This window comes from Anabrus simplex, chromosome 7 (genome assembly GCF_040414725.1).
Source record: "Anabrus simplex isolate iqAnaSimp1 chromosome 7, ASM4041472v1, whole genome shotgun sequence".
In the NCBI taxonomy this organism is placed as follows: Eukaryota; Metazoa; Arthropoda; class Insecta; order Orthoptera; family Tettigoniidae; genus Anabrus; species Anabrus simplex.
Window position 1 is genome coordinate 225,596,115 of NC_090271.1, and position 17,701 is coordinate 225,613,815.

Sequence of the window (17,701 nt, forward strand, 5' to 3'; positions counted from 1 at the left end):
TTTCCAGGTGATTGGAAAAGTATATTTTCACAAGAATATCAGCACATGTACTGTGTGTGACGAGGATCCTGAATTTTACATTTTTTAAAAATGCTAGTAGACGTAATATTAAAACACGGAACAAAATACAAAACTATTAGTATGCACAAATAAAAAACTGCTTGGACTTTACGGAATGCAACACATTCATAGGGGATTATCACAAAACGTTGCCCAGATTGACAATATGAAACATAAAGGTGGTGGTGCAAAATGCTTAACGAGTCCTTGATAATGCCTATTATGGTGTTGTTGAGTATATTTCCAGGGATACCTAACCCTTTCAAGATATTCCAGGTGTATTTTGTAGTACCTCCCCTGCTACCAAAAAGCAATCCTTTACCTGACCAATGCTCAAGTCAGATGTTAATATTTGCTTAAATATGGGAGGCATGGTTCAAAAATATCTCCCTTTCCTCAGTCAATCTCAATCGCCTGCTCAATGTATCTTACAAAACGAATGGTAGGATCGAACACTAAAGCAGTGTGCTTTTTTGGATGAATGACAATGATTCGACCCTGTAGAAGAAATACAGTGAACTTGTTCATAAACTTGCTGCTTAATTTCCCTTAATGCTGAAGTTAGAACTGATCTAACCCTGTGATAGCGATTATTCCTGTGCAGTGCTCCCTTGGGACAGATACCAAGCACGTGACCTAAACGTTTCAGTCTCGCCACAGTCAGGATGATGGCAGCGGGTTGTACTTGTGCACCTTCTTGGGACTGCTCAAACCGCCGAGATGTTGGATGACATTTTAAGAGCGTTTGTCCACTCTGAAAACAATAATCCACTACAATTATTCACCCAAAAGTTGGCTTTGGGTAGGTCAGCGTATACTGAGACGCCCTTTCCTCTCATGGAGTGAGAAGCCCAAGTATGAATGTCTTTCTCCCTTAAGAATTTTCTTAATGGCCTGCCAGTCCAGTTGTTATCAGCTTTGTTGATATTTAAAACACCAAAGATAGATTTCCTCTCACTCCAAAAATCTTTGACAGAATGGACGTGGGCATCTTTGACTCGAAGCAGACGGTTACAGATGTTGAAGCGTTATAAGGAAGCCTCCATTTAGCTTTCACAGGGCCCAGTCTGATACAATTTCTTCCATCTTCCATCTGGACAGTTGTGAGGAAGCCCAATGATTTCTTTCACAGCTCCTCTCAGTAACTTATCTACATCATCTAGAAATATATTTTTAATCTTTATTAATGGTGCACACTGCAGGGGATATATGAGACTTGGCCAGATGTACTGATTAATGATGGAGAGTTTCTGATCAGGTTTCAGCAAAGGTGAACCGCATAATTTGTTGATGTTTATATTCAGGTCCTTCATGACCGCAGCTTCATCAAAGACAATTTCATCACTAACGCCAAGATATCTGATGCATTCGTTAGTATTTGTCAAAGAATGTACAACAGAACTGTCCGCAGTAGTAATTTTGGATGGTAAAAGATTACCATTTTCGAGACAAATTAATTTACTCTTTGCTGGGTTTGTTTTTAGACCAATGGATGCCAAAGAGCTTTCCACAAGTTGAATGAGGAAGCTTATGCTGGTTTTATCATCTCCTATCAGAACTAGGTCATCCGCAAAAGCAAGACAAGATAGCTTGCTTAATCCATCTACTACTGTAACTCCCCTATTTAATGGGATTGGCTTTGTTTTATTAGGACCTACTTCGATTTGGATACAATTGTCTATTAGTAATTTCTCAATTAAAAATTTGTGTAAGTTCTCAGTCATATCACAAATAGACAACGTGAATCAGATGCCCGTCTATTATGAAACCCTAATTGACAATGTTATAAACAGGAAGGAGAATGCAGAAGATTATGGCAAGAGTGAATATTATAGCACACTGTTTTTAAACACAATTATGCAATATTAATTTCTTACAAATAAAACAAAAAGTACAGCTATTATCTTTCTTTATATCAAAAACCACTCCTAAAATTCGGTGCACGGATTATTCATTGGCATGATTTACACGTGTTCATACAGTATATATGAATGCTGCACACTTAACTGAACAATAAAGTTCTAGAATTTTACTCGGAGTCACAAAGTATTTAAGGTATACGAGATTCAGCACTTTCCATGCGTAAGGTGCAGTTTTACGCGGCTAAGTTTTATTCATATAATCCGCAACATACTGAATTTTTTTTTTTTTTTTTTTTTTTTTTTTTTGCGTTGCACCAACACAGATAGGTCTTATGGCGACGATGGGACAGGAAAAGCCTAGGAGTGGGAAGGAAGCGGCCGTGGCTTTAATTAAGGTACAGCCCCAGCATTTGCCTGGAGTGAAAATGGGAAACCACGGAAAACCATTTTCAGGGCTGCCGACAGTAGGGTTCGAACCTACTATCTCCCGAATACTGGATACTGGCCGCACTTAAGCGACTGCAGCTATCGAGCTCGGTATACTGAATTTTAATCATACCTTTGTATGATACAATGATAAAGTGCACTCTGGAGAAAAATGTAAAAGTTTTTAGTGGGACAAAACATCCTAAAACACTCTGGAAAACACTAAGCCACCAAACACTTTTCATGCTCGTATCTCCTTGCACTTTTTTTCTCGTCAGCCTTGCATGCAACACAAGTCACGGCATGGAGTCTTTCCTTCAGGATTTGAGGTTATAAACCTTGAGAAATGTGCTCAATGAGCTCATATAGAGTGATCTGGGAATTTCTGTGAAAAAGTGATCGGCAAAATGGTTTGTTATATGTACTGAGGGGAGAGATCTGGAGAGAGGTTCCCATATTTCCAGTAAAACCATATTTGGATAGTTTATCACCTACTTTAGTCCATTCCCAGCCATCATCCTTTGCCTTCTTTGTCGTTTTGGAGGCAGGTTGGACTTCATCATCATTGTAAGATTCAAATGCAGCTCTCATGCAAATTTGTTGTCATGCTGCTATTACTTTTACCACTAATAAAAAAACTGTATCACTGCCTGATTCACTCTGGCTATCTTGTAACACACATTCGATTTAATTTCTCATAATACAAGGTTTAATAGGGCTAGCTATTTCTGCTGACTACCAAACAGGGAATTGCCCTACTTTGAGAACAAACAAATTCCTGTTACATGATGCAATCTACAATTTTCATCCCAACACCTTTACATTCGGGCGTTCCCTGGGCAACGGTGAGGTGTTAACACCGGCTGATCTTTCCAATCCAGAAGCTACCAATTGAACATCTCCCCCCAGGACACGAGGAACATTGGTCTACGTGGAAATCGCTGAACAGGCTTCGCACTGGGGTTGGTAGATCAAGAACCAATATGGTAAAGTGGGGCTTTCCTGGCACATCCAGGCAATGCGAATGTGGTGAAGACCAAACCACAGCCCATTTCATGAACTGTAGTAAGTGTCCTTTAAGTTGCACAATAGAGGACTTGATGGCTGCAACACCTAATGCCCGTGATTTGGCAAAATTTTGGGCAGACACTATTTGATATGTATGTCATTAAGTACCATTATGCAATGTAAAATGTATGCTTCTGATACGAATAAATAAATCCCAACACCAAGAAAGAAAGAAGATTCTCAGCTTTCAAACGATATACTGGATGTCATGCCATTCATTGGCAGACGGTTTTGAACTATTTGCAGGAATCTACCCTGTAGTATACCGCCTGCCGAGCGTCTATGTACAAATGGTCACCACACTTGTGGTTGCCCAGCAGGCAACCATGTATGCCAATGAGTTAAAACACCCAGGACTTATTCAATTATTTTTTGAGGGAAGTGTAGGTCATAAGAACAGTACAGATAGACCAAAGCATGAATATTACAAACAGATTAGAGTAGTTATAGAATGTTACAAAGAAACTACGAGGTTAGCACAAGATAGGGTGGCATGAACAGCTGCATCAAACCAGTCTACGGACTGATGACCCAAACAACAAGAACAACTATTAAACAGTTAAATAACGTAAGTACCTCAATGTTGTTCATTATATCCATGATGTCCCAAGCTCGTGACACATCTGCAAAGTGAGGAGATGCTGGTTGGAGACCTTCATTATTCCTCTGCAATACTTCACTGCTCTCTGTTGTACCTACATCATCATACATTCATAATTATCAGAAAATAATAGTACACAGATAAATTTAGTATACGTAAAATATTGTAACTCACTATTATGGTTGATTGCGGACTCTAATACTGGCTTTGGTTTATCTCTCGACGTTGTATGTTTGGACGCTATCCTCTGGGGAACGTTTGGAATGTGCTAGAATGAAAAGAAAAAGCATATATATAAAAACATGTCACAAATATTCAAATTAAAATGTAACAGATTAAAATTAGACTGTATGAAAGAAATCATGAGTTTTTTAATTCATAAAGATATTTAACTCAGAAAGAGAAATATCTGTCTTCATGAAAAGAAATTTGAATTTCCTGAAGAGATAAAAATAGCCTATGCTTAGTGGAACCTGTCCAATAACAAAACCACCCTAATTTTACTATCTTTAACTGCACGTCTCCACAAAACAGTTCAACAAATTGTTCATTATTCACTACTGTTTCTGTTTTCTACCTCATCAAGAAGTATGTTTAATCAACACACAGACCCTTACAAAAATTACCAGCATATAATAACCATCCCTAACTTTTATTTCAGGATTAACCCCAAAGCATTGCTTTCCCATTTATCTCTACAATTTTTTTTTTTTTTTTTCCCCCCGCTAGTGGTTTAATGTCACACTAACACACGGAAGGTTTTCGGCAATAGAAAGATAGAAAAGAGTTAGGATTAGGAAGGAAGCGGCTGTGCCTTGGTTAAGGTACAGCCCCAGCATATGCCTGTTGTGTAAATGGGAAACCACAGACAACCATCTTCAGACCTGCTGGCGGTGGGATTCGAACCCACCATCTCTCAAATACAAGCTCACAGCTCCGAGACTCTAATCACATGGCCAACTTGCTCGGTCTCTACAGAAACTAATGTACGAGGACGGTTTGAAAAGTTCTCGGAATCACCGCTAGATGTCAGTGCTACAGCAACGAGGTTCCCGCGCAATAATCACACATCCTTTGTGAGTGAACACGTGGCGCATCAGTGCTCTAGCTGCAGGAGTGTGGTAGTAACGACTCTTTGTTGTTGTTCCCGTGTAGTGATTTGTGACAATGGAAAAAACTGAGATTCGAGCAGTGATTAAATACTTTGTAAAGAATGGTATGAAAGAAAAAGAAAATTCATGCCGACTTTCAGAACACACTGGGGGCTCTGCTCCATTTTCAACTGTTGCCAAGGGGACCAGCGAGTTTAAATTTGGTCGGGAGAGCTTGGATGATGATCCGTGCAGTGGATGGCCAAAAAGTGTTACGACCCCAGAATTTATTTAAACATAGGAATTTCATTTTGTCCGTATTGAACTGAGAAAGGATCTTAGGAAAAACTTAAAACGGTCCACCTTTTCAATACAAAAATGTTAAATTTATTTATAACATGTATTTGCACTTGGAACTAGTTACGACGCTGTGTTTGCGTCATCATCAGCCAAAATGTGGGAAATAGGCAAGATGTAGGGATTTATATTACACAAGGCATTACATTAAACAATACACATCTTATAAGGAGATAAAAACAGGGACGAATGTAGAAACAAATGAATCGTTGAGAAAACAAAAGTTATACATATTAAAAATAACCTTAACCACATATCTTGCAGTGCGAAAGTGTTCTTCTTGAATGATTCCTGAATATAAAAAAACACACGCGCACACATTTCTGGAGAGCCAGCAGGCAGGACAAAGTAAAGTGAAACCTTAAGAGTTCTTCTGAGAAGAGTTCCTCATTTTTTCTATGTTCCGACTAACTAATGAAGTCTCCCTTGAGTTCCTGATAAACATACACAACAGGAAAATCTCCTTCACTCTCAACAATAGCTCTAAAGACCAACGGTAAAATTTTTAATTTAAATATTGTGCAGAGACGTGAAAGCATGATTTTGAACTTGATATAACTCCTTCATATAACCCAGTTTTTTAATACAAGGTGTTGCATTAAATAATACACATCTTACGAGGAGATAAAAACAGGGACGAATGTAGAAACACATGCATCGTTGAGAAGGCAAGTTATACATATTAAAAATAAGTTTAACCACATAACTTGCAGTGCGAAAATATTTGCCTTGAATGATTCCTGAATACAAAGAATGATGATCTCTTCTCAGAAGAACTCTTAAGGTTTCACCTTACTTTTTCCGGCCTGCTGGCTCTTTAGAAGTGTGCGCACGCACGCGCGCGTTTTGTATTCAGGAATCATTCAAGGCAAATATTTTCGCACTGCAAGTTATGTGGTTAAGCTTATTTTTAATATGTATAACTTGCCTTCTCAACGATGCATGTGTTTCTACATTCGTCCCTGTTTTTATCTCCTCGTAAGATGTGTATTATTTAATGCAACACCTTGTATTAAAAAACTGGGTTATATGAAGGAGTTATATCATGTTCAAAATCATGCTTTCACGTCTCTGCACAATATTTATAATAAAAATTTTACCGTTGGTCTTTAGAGCTATTGTTGAGAGTGAAGGAGATTTTCCTGTTGTGTATGTTTATCAGGAACTCAAGGGAGACTTCATTAGTTAGTCGGAACATAGAAAAAATAAGGAACTCTTCTCAGAAGAACTCTTAAGGTTTCACTTTACTTTGTCCTGCCTGCTGGCTCTCCAGAAATGTGTGCGCATGTGTTTTTTTATATTCAGGAATCATTCAAGAAGAACACTTTCGCACTGCAAGATATGTGGTTAAGGTTATTTTTAATATGTATAACTTTTGTTTTCTCAACGATTCATTTGTTTCTATATTCGTCCCTGTTTTTATCTCCTTATAAGATGTGTATTGTTTAATGTAACGCCTTGTGTAATATAAATGCCTACATCTTGCCTATTTCCCACATTTTGGCTGATGATGATGCAAACACAGCGTCGAAACTAGTTCCAAGTGCAAATACATGTTATAAATAAATATAACATTTTTGTATTGAAAAGGTGGACCGTTTTAAGTTTTTCCTAACATCCCAGAATTTATCGCACAAGTGCATAAAATGGTCATGGAGGATTGTCGACTGAAAGTGCGGGAGATTGCTGAAGCTGTAGGGATGTCTTCTGAATGGGTATATTATATTTTAACCGAAGAATTGGGTATGAAAAAATTATCTGCAACATGGGTGCTGCGGCTCTTGACAATGGACAATAAACGCACCAGATTGGAAATGTCCGAACAAAGTCTGGCCCATTTTCAGTGCAACCAACAAGATTTTTTGTGCCGGTTTGTGACTACAGATGAAACTTGGGTCCACTACTATACCCCAGAGACAAAACAGCAGTCAAAGCAGTGGAAACATGCTGATTCACCACCACCAAAGAAAGCAAAGGCAGTGCGTTTGGCCAGAAAGATCATGGGCTCAGTTTTCTGGGATGCTAAAGGCATTCTGCTGATAGATTATCTTCCTACTGGCCAAACAATTACGGGGCAATACTATGCAAACCTCCTAGACCAACTACAGGAAAAGATACACGAAATAAGGCCTGGTTTGGCAAGGAAAAGGGTCATCTTTCATCAGGACAATGCTCCGCCGCACACAAGTGTTATTCCCATGGCAAAACTTCATGAACTGGGGTACGAATTGTTGCCACATCCACCTTATTCACCTGATTTGGCACCATCAGACTTTCATCTATTCCCCAAGCTGAAAATTTTCCTCGGTGGATGGAGATTTCCTACAAGGGAAGAACTGACAGCCGAATTGAAGAGGTATTTTGCAGGCCTGGAGGAATCTCATTTTTGAGATGGGATCAAGGCATTGGAACATAGCTGGACCAAATTCATTAGTCTACAGGGAGACTATGTTGAAAAATAAAAGCAAGTCCACCGAGGTAAGATAATTCTAGTACATTCTGAGAACTTTTCAAACCACCTACGTATGTCTGGACATAATAGTGAAACTGAAAGACAAAATGATTTCATACTCTCCAACAGACAATGCCTAGAGCTCTGCACAGGTGTGGATTTCCGCAGAGTTAGTGCCTTAGCAGATGCAAACTGTAAGTCAGTGCGGATAACTTTGCTAATAATTTCTAAATAACTATGTCTACTGATTTTCACTCCAATATATTACAGAAATCTTAACAAGCGAGTCTTTCATACATTTCATGCAGTTATTTTTGTTTGTGGTGAGGCAACCCTAGACAATGGTATGGGAGAATGGGCGATATTTAAGAGCCTGTAGTCCATAAAGCCGCACATACCGTGTTTTCTCACGTAATTAACACACTTTTTTGAGGAAAAATACAGGCGAAAACTTTGGATGCGTAAATTATTCAAGGAAATCAGATATTTAAAAATTATTTACAATACATTTACATTTAAAAGATATATAAAGTATAAAATAAACACAACTGGTTCAAATCATTTGCGGTTATCATAATGGCGTAAATTTCCAGCTTGAGATTTTTTCTGAAAGGTCAAATAAGGGACATCAGGTAAGTTGGACAAATGTATTTGAAGTACCGACACTGGCAACTATTCTTCCCGTTACGAGCTACCAATACGACCTGAAGTGAAATAAACTTGAACTAATAAATGTGCAATATATGCAAGTGCATAATAATGACATACCGGCAAATAAGAAACCTATGGAAAACTGTCCAACATGAGAAGGGCCGGGCATCAAAGAAGGGACCCTGCTAGACTTCCCCAAACCGTTCGTATCCAATCTTGTACGAGTGACATGTTTATCCCCCTTTTTTTTTGGATATGATCATGGATCGCTCGCAGAAATTTTACTTTAGGCATTGTTTTTCACTTTAAAACAACGTACGATGGAAGCTTTCTGCCATCAGCTGTTCCAGCAAGCATTGCAGTACATTGTTATTTTTCGCTTCCGTTAATGCGTACAATAACACTCGATGTCCCTTTCTCATCGATTGTTCGACTTTCTGGCATATGGAAACTGATTGGCGTCTGACCTGCGGTTCCTATTTGGGAGAGCAAATATTCCTTTACTTTAGGCTTCTCAATCACAAAGCGATTAAAATAAATTACTTTGTGGTTGAAATCATTCAGCATTTTTTGGCATAATATTGTTCTTCGTCGAAGAGGAAGTCCATCTCTCTGCATACAATTAATCATCCAGCCGTGGCTAACCTTCAAATCCAAGACACTTATTCCATGTGCAGCAACTATTTCTCGCCTTTTAAAATACACCATTGCATAAGAAATGGCATATCCAACGTTGCGTAACGAAATCATATATTTAAGTAGATCCTCCTCTACTTGCCGCTTTTTGGTCCGCGAAATGCTTTGCGAGACTTGGTCACTTGAATGCACTTCTTTGTTACTGCGATAGTGCACGTTATATTCGGACACTGAATACTTGCGGTCTGCTGCCCTATTCCCGTATGTTTCGGCGTAACTGATCACCGCGAGTTTAAAATTATGATGCAGTATTACTCGAATACTTGCTCACTGTGGACAAACAAACAATTCTGAGATCACAGAAAACGCATTTCCCATACCCAAAACATTCTTAAAATATGTTTGTATCAGACTGAAATACAGCGTCACTAGTCATTTCTGGGGCGATTCTCTCACTGAATTAGTGCAGTGGTATTTCCTATTGAGTGATAACAGCATGTTGCCCAGTATTTGGAATGCCCGATTTCGAAATAGGAAGGCTGCTACTTGAATAGTTGACATCTTTATTTTGAAACAGATCTGGAGCTGCGCGATGGATGTCAAATGCGTCAACATATCTTTTTCTCCACTTTGGACCCAAAAATATTGGGATGCGTAAATTATGCAAGGGCGTTAATTATGTGAGAAAATACGATATGACCAAAGCTTTACTGGCTCCTGCCCGCAATTAGTGGAAGGAAGGATCAAAGTTTCCGATAAAGAACTGCTCAATATGTCAGTAGTTGTCGCAAGAGGAAATTCCTCATAAACGTGTCATTGTAGGGGGCTGTTGCTGAGTATCCGGCCTATTGTATTATGTTAACATATCTATCCATTTCAATACCTTGGGTGTAACAGTCAAATAGTTGCAATATCCGCGGATAACCATTTGCTGATGCGGATGAAGGAAGTGCGGATGTGGATGAAGGAATTGTAGATGCGGATTATATTTTGTATATCCGCACAGGGCTCTAACAATGCCTAAAAGAGACACATCTAAAAACCGAGCAATTTCTATTATACAGTAACATGAACAAAACAAAATTAATTTGTTACACTCCTGTCACTTCACTATGAACAGGTCCCATAATAACACTAAATAATGATATGATGTACTTTAACATATCAGGTTTTGTTTACTTTACAGAAATCTGAGATTACTTACGCCATCATCGTCAGGCTCGAGGTCTGCGAACATATGCGATGGGTTGCTCACTTTCTGTAGTAACTCCAGAGCTAATCGCTTGCTCATTTCACTTTGAAAGAAGGGATGCTAAAACAGTAATAACATCACCTTAACACTGGACTAGGGCTGGGGCTGGACAAGGAGGAACTGAAATGACAGCAAACCAACTGCATGCAACATAACATACAAAGACAGCAGCAATAGAGAGGAATGCTGAAGAAGAATGAAACAGTGAACATATACCATAAGCCCCTTAAACCAGAATGGGTCTTACCAGAAGAAGTTTTTCTGCAGTTGGTCGTTTCTTCGGATTTTTAGTTAAAGCGACTTTAACAAAACTGTGAAACGTAGGACTCCTGCAACAGAAAAGGAACTATTTTGTATACTTCTAGTATAATTTATGCTGGAAACACAATTAATACAACTGTAAAAATATAAGACCTGTCAATAAAATGAAAGCACATGTGTTGACAATTTTTTATCTACAATTTTCATTCAAATGGAATCAAATAAAAACTGCCTGTCGCATTACATTATTTTATTTATTTTTAAGTTGTTATGTACAGTTGTATATGTATGTATAGATTACGATGTACAGTTGATACGGTGATCAGTTTTATGTACAACCAGAGAGACATGAATTTTCAATTCTAAAATTCCGCATGTACTGGTAAGAATTTGAAACGTAGCTGCCTTGGTGATAGGCCACAGACAATGGCACGTAGCTATTCAATAGCCAGGATATTTCAACATTTCTGCAGAATGGTATCAGTTCCTCAACAATAAGTAAACAGCACATTTTACACAAGTGAAACATGATACCACAGGTCCGCTCCACAATAAATACCAAAGCATGATTCTTTTATTTTTAAACTTTTGCTTGTGAAATTATTGTGCACTTCAAAACCCTCTCTTGAAAGTTTAAATATAGGTGCAATGAGAGAGATGATACATGGAAGAGACCTGAGATACAGTAGAACCCCAGTACTCTGAACCTCTATGATCTGAAAAGAATCCATTATAGAGAAAAATTATTAAAATTAAAATCCCACTTACAAAGTAAAGAAAGGATTTAATCACATGAGGGAGTACCCCCCCAAAAAAACAATCATTTATTAAAAGCCATATATTTTCATTTTTTTTTTTTTACAAAACAACCTTATCCCCTTCAAAATACTCTCCATTACAACTAATACATTTGTCCCACCGGTGCTTCCACTGTTCGAAACTATTTTTTTTTGGTCATCTTTAGAATTGGCTGGCTGACAGTTCCTCCCTCGTTTTTTTCTTGACCTTTGAATTATTGTCCGATTTTATTTTACGTAAATAAATATCACACGAGAACACGTTCACTTCCTTATATAAATTACTTTATTTACACTGTATGTCACAACACACAACTATACACAGTCGCAAATGATACTATATACAACACACAATAGCGGAGTACCCTGAAGTCCATTCTGACCAGTACAGATATCAACAACACTGACTCGTGCACTATAACATGCACTCTCTTGAATTCACCACCTCACTCACTCGAGTCCAAAACTCTGACTGTCTCACTGACTGACAGCTCGATATTTATATTATTTGATCAACCATCTAGAATGACCGACTTCTGGAAGAGTTCTTACAACACTCTATTGGAACACTCGAAACATCAATCGACCAGCTAGTTGAATGGGTACTCAAACATTCGTTGACTATTTACTAATCTATATGGAAATATCTACAACATTCGTAATGTCTCTACATGTATCTGGATAATAAAACCTTACAGTAAGCTCCAGAACCCTTCATATATACCAAATTACAGTACAATAAGTCTAACATACGAACATTATGGAATTTTCTACCGCTTTTGACTATATGGATTTTGAGGTTAATAATAATAATGTTATTTGTTTTACGTCCCACTAACTACTCTTTTACGTTTTCGGAGATGCCGAGGTGCCAGAATTTAGTCCCGCAGGAGTTCTTTTACGTGCCAGTAAATCTACCGACACGAGGCTGACGTATTTGAGCACCTTCAAATACTGTCGGACTGAGCCAGGATCAAACCTGCCAAGTTGGGGTCAGAAGGCCAGCGCCTTAACCGTCTGAGCCATTCAGCCCAGCATTTTGAGGTTAAACTTATACACAATACTATTTGAGGTTATATAATTTTGTACTACATATTTACAGGGAAATCATATATTAATCATATTTAACATTTAATAAAACATAATTTAGCATTGAATAAAATGTAATTAAAATATACTTAACATAATAATTGAAGGTTTTACACCAGTTACAGTGTCGTACATGACACAATGTTGTCAAATCGGTGTCCTTTCGTGCCCCTTTTCATGCATGGAAGTAAGAAAAAGTCGTACGGACACAGGTCAGGCGTGGGGGCAGTGGGACCATGTCATTTTTAGCCAAAAACTGTCTAACAGAGATGGCTGTATGTGCAGGTGTGTTGTCGTGGTGGACAAACAAGTCTCCTGTCTGCCATAAGTCAGGACTTTTTTGACGAACATTGTTGTGCAATCTTCTTAAAACTTCCCAATAAAAGGTTTGCACGTTGTTCACTTAAACTTGCCATCATAAAAAATGAAACAAGAACAGAGCAGCAGTAGCAAAAACAATCACTGGAGATGAAAAGAACAAGCCCGGTCAACAACACAGGTGGCACTGAACTGGCAATGAGTTGCACTATACATGTGGAGCGGCAGAAATGAGTACAACACAAGCTTCGCCCACAGCAATGTTATTCTGGTTATTTTTGGGTACCCCCTCATAACATTGTACTTAAAACTGATTATTTAAGCTCACATTTAGTATAGCAGAATCCAATGCAAACACAGTACAATACATTGTTGATTAAATTAAAAATATACTGGATAAGTTCTTATATACTGGACCTCTAATAGAAGTCAAGCCATAAAACAGAAATAACAAACACTGTAATAAGTGTTGTATTGCATTCTGTACTATACACACAAAACACACTGTTTATACAAAAACGTCATTACTGTATTTCACAGTATTATGTAATGCACTGTTTTAGGCAACCTTCACTTAACTAGAAAATTTGGTAACCTTTTGGCAGAAGAAACTAATGTAGAGGTAAAACAAACATAGTTAAAACACAGCAACCTCAAAAGCTGCAAGTGTAGTACACAGTCATGATATTACAATGAGCAAAATGGTAAGCAGGATTATAGAGTTTATGAATCTTGTTTGCAATTAATTAATTTTACTTGAGAAAATGTATGGGTCGAATAATTATTATAATTTTGTAAGATTATACATCTTAAATTTCATACTGTACCTTTATTACTTTAAATAATCATATGTTTTCAAGTACAGTAGAGTCTCGCTCATCCGACCTTCGCTTATCCGACATTCCGTGTTATCCGACATTGGTAGACTTAATTTGAACTTTTGGTGGAGACTAAATTCAGGCACACCCGCTGTGGAGGGTGCGACCATGGGACAAGCACTGGCCTGACCGCTGGCGGTAGGACAGTTTTTTTTCTTCTTAAGGACAGGTGCAGTGAGTCTTTAGTCATTGTTCATTGTAGTATTGGTTGGGTGCGGATGTTTTAGTTTTCATATCCTCTGTGAGTACAGCGAGTAAATGGAAGAAAGTGATTGTTTCTATGGAAGACAAGTTGAGTGCATTAAAGAGACTGGACAAAGGGGAAATTCTTCAAAATGTGGCTTCAGATTATGGTGTTGGATGTGTTACAGTGGCAGACTGGAAAGAACAGAGGGAAGAAATTGAAAAGTTGTGCTCTACCAGAGCAGAGAAAAAATGAAAAATTTGAGTACGCAAAAAGTAAGTGAAGCACTATTTCTTTGGTTATTTCAACGCCGGGAAAAGGGCCTGCCAATATCTGGCCCCATTCTGCAGGAAAAGGCTGTGTATTTCCAGAAGGAGTTTAATGAAGGGGACCCTAATTTTCCTGCCAGTGCTGGGTGGCTTGATCGGTGGCAAAAACGGTACGGCATTAGGCAGCTTAATATCTGTGGAGAAAAGTTTCTTTTCGTAAGACATCTGGAATGTTTTCGTTCAGTACTGCATGTACTGTACAATTGAATTGATAATTCAATACACAGAGTACCGTAAAACATGTCATTGTTTTAGTACTAGAGTATAGCCTTCCTGTTTGTATCAGTTCAATTTCAAAGTTATTCTGTATTATCCGACATTTTCGGTGATCCGACGTACTCCAGGTCCCATTTAGGTCGGATAATCGAGACTCTACTGTATAATCAAAAACGTTTGTCTCTGTATTCCAAACCTATTGTGTCATATCAAAAATAAGATTATATTGGGTTAATTAATACAATTTAATGTTGTGTGATTAAGCTACAAATGATTATTCATTTGATCATGCATTTTAAGTGTCATTTTCTTCATGTGATACATTTTATTATATAATTTAGTCTGACACTAAAATATGCTTGCCATGAAACACAGAATAATACACAAATAACCTACATGCATTTATAATTAATTTAGAGCCATAGTTTCTTAGTTAAATTTCAAGCGCTGTCACATCCGTAGAGATGGATTCTTTTGATGGCATTGTTGCTTCTGTGTGTCCCTTAGCTATGCAAATCAAGATGCCACATGATGCCACTTGTTTGTTCGGTAATCTGTATTGCTTAGTCATTACGCCAAAGTGAAGACAATTCATTTATACAAATGCAAGTTCCAAGAGAAAGGCTTTTATGTGTCCCATAAACCAAAACAAATCATGGTGTGCAAGTTCTGCAACATAAGAACAGATTGGATGGCAGAAAAACATGTGCATACCTGCCAACTTTTAGAAATCAAAAATAGGAAGATATGTTATTTCTTGGATTTGATTATGTATATTGTGCCACAGTCTCAGTAAAAAAAGAGGACAAGTTGAAAGGCACAGGGTCTACATATGTACAGTTACAATGCGAATTGTCCGTTAAATTTAAAATCTTAAACTAAGAAAACATAAAAATGGTTACAAGAAAATGTAACGAACACGGAAGAAAATGCATAATCGTTTCCTTTATTAGACTGTAAAATGACAGCAGAGAACAGGATCATCAGGAGAATAATAGAAAAATTATGGAATAGTAAGTGCAACGTTAAGTGAATTACAGAAATCAAGGAAGATATGGATGAACTACAAATTACAGTGGAAGATCTAAGAAACAAAACCAACAAAATCAGGAAACTCACAGACAAGCAAACCAGACTGCAAACCCAAATCAACAAACAGACAATAGGAAGGGTGATTTCCGATGAAGAAATAAGGATAAGATCAGAGAGAATGAAGAAGTACTGGGCTGGCAGGAAACTGAAAAATTCTTTGTATAACATTGGTTAGAGTGGTCCAATGAAGGCCATAAAATGATCCAAAAGACTGTAAAATGAAAGGAAATTCATTTTTATAGGTTTTATGGCCGTAATGTGAAGCAAAATTGCCAGAAACTGTCACCGAGACAACTCTCTGAAATACATTCACGTCATTAAAATTATGAACTAATAATAAAGAATAAACACAAATAAGATGAAATTCGCGAAACTACTGCAAACAAAACAGATTAATATGTCTCATACATTATTAACATATGACTTCGACAGGGGGAAAAGTACAGAACTGCAAGAAGAAACACGTGGACTACAACTCCAAGCAAACTACGCACAGAAACAATGTTAACAGCGCGTGAACCACACAATAACAAAGTAAGAACAAACTCATTTTTTCGTCCCGAATCATGATTAACACAGTCGCTAGCACACGCTAACCTCTCTCGCTTGTAGAACGATTTCCGTCCCAAATTCCCAACTGTAAAACACACACGCTGCTGTAGTGAGCAGGAAACACGATACACTCGCCAAATAAAGCAACAAATAAATAAATACACTTGAAAATTACACTAGCACATAAGAATTTATTCTAGGGGCAAAAATAGGAAGTAAAAATAAATCACAAAATCGGAAGACTAGTTGCAAAACAGAAAGTTTCCGGGTAAATCGGAAGGGTTGGCAGGTATGCATGTGCATAAAACAATGCTCAGATAGTGAACTTCATAAGAAAAACTAGGTGTCCGCTAAGAAGCAGATGACTGTAACAGAAACCATTTTAAATGCAAACAAAGAGGCCAAGATTGATAGAATTTATTTCTGCTACCATCCAAGAATTCTTGGAGGCAAATGTTTCACGGGAGAAGTTTGATGATTCTAGTCTCTCTAACAAGAAATGTAAGTATATCAAGGTAAGTCCTTTAATTCTTCGCAGGCAGAAACATACAACAATATGTTTAACCAAGCATTTGGCCATGCACAACTGTAAGCTTGCATTCGGGAGATAATGGATTTGAACCTCAGTCAGCAGCCCTAATGATGGTTTTCCTTGGTTTACCATTTTTACACCAGGCAAATGCTGGGGCTGTACCTTAATTAAGGCCATGGCCACTTCCTTCTCACTCCTAGCCCTTTCTTATCCCATCGTCATTATAAGACCTATCTGTGTCAGTGCGATGTAAAGCAAATTATTTTAAAAAAAGGCAATATGCTTGTTTGAATTTCTGAGTTGTACTAGACAAAGAGATAGTTTTATGGTACATCTTCAAGTGAACAGTCAATCAAACACATATACCAGTGATGCCTTGTCTTATTTTTAACATCGTCATCGGCAGTTACTCGTTTCTGAGTTTACAGATTTTCTGGCTAATAGCTCACTTCAATTCACAGCAGTATGTGTTTAAACTTCCGGTGACTGTACAGGCCAATTCTTGAGTATACCATACGTCTACACATTGTGCAGCTGAAGGACGGGGGGAGATTTTGGCTGGGTTTTGCGAAGTTTGCGTTCCTGTCGCGTAATATCTTCATGTCTGTGGCGTTCTTGTTCAAAGTGTTAAACTGAGGCACAGACACCTTGCTGCCAAAGTAAACGGTCCTTGGCAAGTGTTTCCCAGGTTTGTGGGTTTATATCTGCCATCTTTAAGGTTTGTTTCAGTTGGTCTTTGAAACGTCTCAGGGGGGCAACCCGTGGTCTTGAACCAGAGCTAAGTTCACCATAGAGGATCTGGCACGGTAGTCTGGTGTGTCATACGGCGCCCATGTCCTGCCCGTCTGAGGCGATGGCCAACGACCAATGCTTCTACACTCTTAACACATGCTTTACATAACAGATGCTAAATTAGCCACACATGCAATATGTACTCCTGGCCAGGTGGCGGTATGATAGATCTTTTGAATGTTAAAGCTTGGAACAGTATTTACTA

The 17,701-nt window shown here is 38.0% G+C and overlaps 1 protein-coding gene across 1 annotated transcript in view; it reads right to left on the minus strand.

The window, feature by feature from the left end:
• The window catches only part of hppy (MAP4K3-like protein hppy), a 385,487-nt gene that overhangs the window by 266,804 nt on the left and 100,982 nt on the right, over nucleotides 1–17,701 (minus strand). The window contains exons 7-10 of the mRNA XM_067151579.2: nucleotides 10,704–10,785; nucleotides 10,409–10,516; nucleotides 4,192–4,285; nucleotides 3,993–4,111 (exon numbers count right to left, since the gene is read on the minus strand). Coding sequence (XP_067007680.1) covers nucleotides 3,993–4,111; nucleotides 4,192–4,285; nucleotides 10,409–10,516; nucleotides 10,704–10,785 — 403 coding nt within the window. The remainder of the gene's footprint in view (nucleotides 1–3,992; nucleotides 4,112–4,191; nucleotides 4,286–10,408; nucleotides 10,517–10,703; nucleotides 10,786–17,701) is intronic.